We start from the raw sequence: 5,931 nt of genomic DNA on the forward strand, positions 1-5,931 counted from the left end.
TTGTATACTTTCTGTCATTTTCTATGCTCTGTGTCAAGGCAAGGTTAGCAGGTTAGCCAAAGGAAAAATTCCCCTAAAGTAGGGAGTTAAAGAAATTTTTGAAGAAAAAAAAAAACCTCTTTTTTATATACTCCTGGCCATGCTTGGGCCTCGCGCAAATTTTGCGGATCTTTAAAGATTATTTATTGGGCAAAATTAGAGTTTTGGCAATTTTCGCAACAGAGATAGTTGGATCTAAGTGCCCATAAAAGATAATTTTAAATATTTCACTTTTAAGGCCGACCTACAACAAAGGTATGTACCTACTTTAGGTTAGGAAAAACATGTGCTTGAGCTTTACCACTCGCTTTATTAATTTAGTACACACTAGTAGACATTTGTAGCATTTACTTTTCCTTTTAGGCCTTTTTTTTGTGTCTTCTCTATCCTGCTTATTCTCCTCCTTCATACACCGACTTAAAAACTATCGCAGCCTTCTTGCCACACTACCAACCCGCTTCACTACTGCTTGCTGCATGGTATGCATGACAAAAGTGCGAGTATTTTGTGCTGGCCATACACTTTGCTGCACGCCGCTTTGCACCCTGCACCCTCCCAGGCCTAGTGATTGGTGCATGTACCGCTTGACTCTCCGTTTCACCCAGATAGAACTTTATCGCTCCAGAGGAATTCGACCTGTGCAACTGTGCTACACACCACTCTCACAGATAAGACTAGCTATAAGATTTAGCATGTTAGAATGTAGTTTTAAGATCTGCTTATGTTTGTTTTGTTTGTATACCTTCGTCAAGAGCCTCACTCTTGTGGTATAAATTGGCTTAGGGTGCCATACTTCTTTTGAATTATGTACAACCCAACAAGGCATGCCTAAAACAATTTAGATTATAAGTAACCTTTCAGACGTCATTACTTGTTATATGTTATATTCAACAAATCGTGGGGGTTACCTGTGTAAGCCTGTAGTACAGCGCTGTAGTAAAGGTACCATTCGGTCGGTTATTTACCCGCTATTTCATTGTATACTCTATAATACTTTTATCTGGTTTGTTGGGTAATTTGCGTTATGCAATATAACATAACCCAAATTTGACGCCCAACGTGTTATTTAATTTTGATTCAAGATATATATTTTTTATGCTCCTATATACAGGGTACAACAAGATATCGGTGCCACTTCATAGTTCACATTTGTTAAAGTTTACTTTAACTGAAAACCGATTATTTATATGTTAAACCTTTACCAGACACTAGGTCCAAGAGTGGTAAACTTATATCATACAGGGTAGATCAAATTTAAAATTGTTTTTTAAATTTTACAACAGATACGAACTTTATAGTTTAACCCATTACACAATCCGCTCTTACCCTCTTCCTTAACAAAGTAAATGTTATTATAATTATATAGTGTGGATCAAATAATATATCTTTGATACAAAAATTTTGTGTTGGCTAAATTTCAGGTAAAAGTCGTCAAGATTTTGATAGAAGCCAAGCACTTGTGTTTACATTTTTTACAGTGGAAGGTATTGCGCGGTATTACATTATTAGATACAGGGTGAATCAATAAATTGAGTCTTATCTAAAACATATTATATGGTTATACTTTGGTGGTATACCAAATTAAAAAGAATCGGCATCTTATTTACAACAAACGGTAGATATTATTAAGATAGGGCGATAAAAAAAGGGTAGTCAAAGTGTGCTGAAGTAACTACTTTGCTTTTGTAATTTTTTTTTTGATCCAAGAGTCCAATAGTAGCCTCTTGACATTGTTGGTATTGAAATATACTGGAATTAATATACAAAAGGCGGTGAATAAGTATTTTATTTGGGATAGTATTAGAATAAATTTTTCCTATTTTCATCGTTTAAGGTAATTGTTTTAGTACATAATTAGTTAGTTAAGAAATAATAATAGTTCACGCTGTTATACGTTGTTATACAGGGTGTTTCCGTGGATTAGTACTTGGGTATTTAGACTTAGTATTAGAAAATTAAGTCATTAGGATATACGGTCGCATTTTTTTTTCTTTTTCTCGTTTTCTTTTTTCTCATTAGCACAGATTGGGCTTGTGAACATTACATTAGGACAAGTTTTTTTCTGTCGGATTTTAACTCAACTATAGAGACTTTGCATATAACTCTCGTTCAATATGGAAGTCAATAGGCTCTCATCAGATGAATTGTCGTATGAACTACAGATTCGCGGTTGCCAAATGGAAGGCAACGTGCAACAAAAACGCACTCTTCTTCGGTATGCGCTTCGCGAAGAACGTGAAGGTCGAGCTACTGTGCCAACTTCAACAACCCTTGCAGCATCGGAAGAGCTCAGTATTTACGGTTTAAAGTTAACGAACTTAGAAGGAGAAATTGGAGCTTTTGATTTTGATAATCGAAAAAATGAATTTGAGCGGTTATACTCGAGATTGCGCCACGTAATACTTAGATTAGGTCGTATATGTCCAGAAAATGATAATCAACGTCGTCGACTTACACAATTAATCCAAAAGGCAGTACAACTCAGAGATGAATTACATGTGATGTATGATAATGAGCCTCCAGTAGAAAACCAAAATCTAGAGGTCGCATTGAACGCTAACCAGCCCCAGGCTCAAGTATCCATTTTGGATACGGCAAACCCGTTAATACCTGAAGTTGTTCATTCGCGATTAAACATTTCTCAACCAGCTGGTACTCAAGCGCATGATCGTAATGAAAACTTTCTGTTACCAGAACCTGATGTTGAAGTCTCTCGATACGAGACGCAGTTAGGTAATGATCTCGAGCGCGAACAACGATCCCGAACGTCTACGTCTGCGGCAATACAATCTTCTCCCTTACCAAGAAACATTTCACAACCGAATCTTCCTCACCAGTTGACTCAGCATCCGAATACTGATAGACGATCATCGTGCAATGTTCATTTCGACGATGATGCGCAAAGAACATATTTTTCTGAAAATTGGTCACGTGCACCTAATTCTAGTCAAACAATTGCTAATAGCCGAGCTTTCTCTATGGATGAACGCTGTTGTAACTTAGCAAATAAATTTGCTGCTTTAAATTTTTCATCCGTTGATGTCCCAGCGTATCTCCAAAATAGATTTCCGGATATCGGTCGATGGAATCATAAATATGACGGTGCTTCTAGCGTAAATGACTTTTTAGATCGAGTTCAAGAACTTCGTCGGTCTAGGGGTGTATCCAAAGCACAACTGTTACGGTCCGCCGCTGAACTTTTTACAAAAGATGCGTTGCTGTGGTTTAGAACCAATGAATTTTCATCATGGGACGATCTTGTAGTAAAGTTACGGGACTCTTTCCAGCCCTACGACTACGAGAACGAAATATGGGTGGAACTACGTCGTCGTACGCAAGGCGCTCAGGAACGCGTTATTATTTTTATAGCTTCCATGGAGCAATTATTTAATAGACTCTCAGTAAAACCGACAGAAGAAACGCGTGTACGGATAATAAGAAGGAATCTCTTACCGTATATACAGACCCAACTTTCTTTGCATACGATCAGTAGCGTTCAAGTTCTCATACAAACGTGTCGTGCCATTGAAGAGACAGAGATGCGCGTCCAACGGTTCTGTCCTCCACCAACGAACTACCGTCAGTTGATGGAACCCGGTCTTGCGTATCACAGGCCAACTGCAAGTCTATCGTCTCCTGCTGTTTCCGCCATTTCTTCGGGAGATTTACGTCCGACTCAACCCCATACTTCTGAGGTGACCCAATCAGCCGTCATTAGTACTCGAAATTCTAATCAACAAACATGTTGGAATTGTCGAGATACCGGACATCGGTTCAGGCAGTGCGTTAAGCCACGCAGGTTATTTTGTTTTAAATGCGGTCGGGATGGTGTAACAACCGTTCGTTGTCCAAATTGTACAAAAAAACGGAAACCAGGGTCGCCAGTAGACCGTCTGCCCGACTCTACTAGTAAAACGGTCATCGATAACAAAGCTATTCTCGATTATGTTATAACGCTATGCACAGCGTTCGCGGCCGCCTGTGTGTATTTTAATTTTCAGACGCCTCCGATTCTTTTATTTTACTTGGTTAAGTACCACAAGTAATGTGCTTGCGGGTAGGTTCACGGGGTGGGTTCAATCAAAGTAAAAAAAAAACAAATCAATTGAATTAAAAAAGAAATGAGGGCGCCAAGTAGTTTAAGAAGAAATAAATGAAAGGAAAGATTTATTCTCGGCTAGCTTTCCACGCGGTATGACCATAAAACTACTAATACGGCCTTAGCTTTACTTAAAAAAAAAACAGTTGAGGAATCTCAATACAGGTATATTACCAAGTACATGAATACATATATAATTAGTTCTATAAATCTCGGGTGGTATAACAAAAAAACAGGACGGTGAGTGCTGTTGCCATTTTTCGCAACGACAAAACAAAAAAAAAGATCGGGCCTCTATGAGGTACTCAGCCTTGGTTCCCGATGTGCTCGTTCACCCAGGGCGGAATGGAAGTTTAATACTGGCCTCCTCGGATCGTACCACCCTGTTGTTACCATGAAATTTCCTATTATTATTGTTTTTGCACTCCTTTTACTGGCTTGCTCTCGGAACGCCACTCGACCAATCGCCCATAACACATAGGCATAACAGGAGCAGAAAAAAAAACGCCTACAATAAAAAAAAAACCGGTGTAAACAATTTTTTTTTTTTTTTTTAATTTTGCCTTAGGTAACGGAGAAATACAAAATAACTTGACACGAGAACTTAAACGTCCAACGCTTACCTTCCCAAGCCGAGCCCCTAACTTTCGAGAAGACGTTTTACCGCTTCCAAGACTTGTATCTTGCTAACACTAACAATCAAATAAAGGGAGATCGTTTACCACATGTATCTACTTCACCGACTCCCTTAATCCCAGGGTACGGAATTATTATCCGTTCTAAACGACTAGTTCTGCTTCCGTACCGCTGTCGTCTTGCCAAAAACTTGCTTTTCTCCACGTTCACCCGGCGTAGCCTGGCCTCCGCTTTTTTTTTGCCGGCGCGATAAAAGTTTTAGTGTTTTTCACAAAAAAAAAGGTTATTACTCCGTGTATTCAACAGAGGTCGTTAAGAGTATCGAACGCAAATTTATTTTATCGGCGACTATAGGATTCTACTAGCGGACTTGTTGAAAAATTGTTACACCATCCTCGCTTTCAAAAAAAAAACAACAAAAAAAAAACATGTCTACCTCCCCTTTAATCTATTTTAATATCTTTAATATGTACATTACCTAATGAGCGATGCGTCCCGATATTCACCAACTCATATACATTCGTAGAAATTTTACGGACGACGGTACATTTTATAAACTTAGGAGCTAACTTAGCGGCGTAATAATCCGCTTTATCGGACAACGTGTAATTCTTCTTCCAAACCGTCTGCCCTACTTGTAAGGACAAAGGCCTATGTCTGAGGTTATACCTATCCGCGCTTTCCCTATAGAACGTAGCGAGACGCTCTTGCACAGTCTTAAATACGTCACGCATATTATCACCGTGTTCAGCAAGTAACCTTCTTTCATCGAAAGCAATTGTCCCGTCGGCATTTTCTACGGCATGCATTCTTCCGGATATACACGGCTGCCAACCAAAATTTAAGTATGCGGGACTGTACCCCGTTATCTCGTGTACGGCCGTTCTTAAAGCAAAACCTAATTTAGGAAGGTTTTTGTCCCAATCGCGTTGATTCTTATCTACATACGTCCTAATCATAGTGCCTATTACACGGTTAATCCTCTCTGTCGGGTTCACGTGCGGACTATAACTGGCATTGAATATTATCTTACAGTCGTACGACCGCGCCATTTCTGCGCCATTGAATTGTCTTGACACATACTGTTTTCCATTGTCACATATTATCCTTTCCGGAACCCCGTACACAAGTAAGACCTCATTTTCGATACGACTTGT

General features: G+C 39.2%; 1 protein-coding gene and 1 long non-coding RNA gene across 2 annotated transcripts; both read right to left on the bottom strand.

Annotated features, from left to right (window-relative positions):
* Positions 1 to 329: 329 nt before the first annotated feature.
* LOC111691766 lies at positions 330 to 829 on the bottom strand. Its single transcript, XR_002763051.1, has 2 exons — positions 782 to 829; positions 330 to 717 (listed from the first exon to the last, which is right to left on the bottom strand). It is a non-coding gene; the product is annotated as an uncharacterized LOC111691766 (long non-coding RNA).
* Positions 830 to 5,217: 4,388 nt separating this feature from the next.
* On the bottom strand, positions 5,218 to 5,826 carry LOC108908107. The gene has a single exon (XM_018712031.1). The coding sequence runs from the start codon at positions 5,824 to 5,826 to the stop codon at positions 5,218 to 5,220; it is 609 nt and encodes a 202-aa protein (XP_018567547.1).
* Between the last annotated feature and the right edge of the window lie 105 nt (positions 5,827 to 5,931).

This window comes from Anoplophora glabripennis, unplaced genomic scaffold (genome assembly GCF_000390285.2).
Source record: "Anoplophora glabripennis isolate ALB-LARVAE unplaced genomic scaffold, Agla_2.0 scaffold474, whole genome shotgun sequence".
Classification (NCBI taxonomy): Eukaryota; Metazoa; Arthropoda; class Insecta; order Coleoptera; family Cerambycidae; genus Anoplophora; species Anoplophora glabripennis.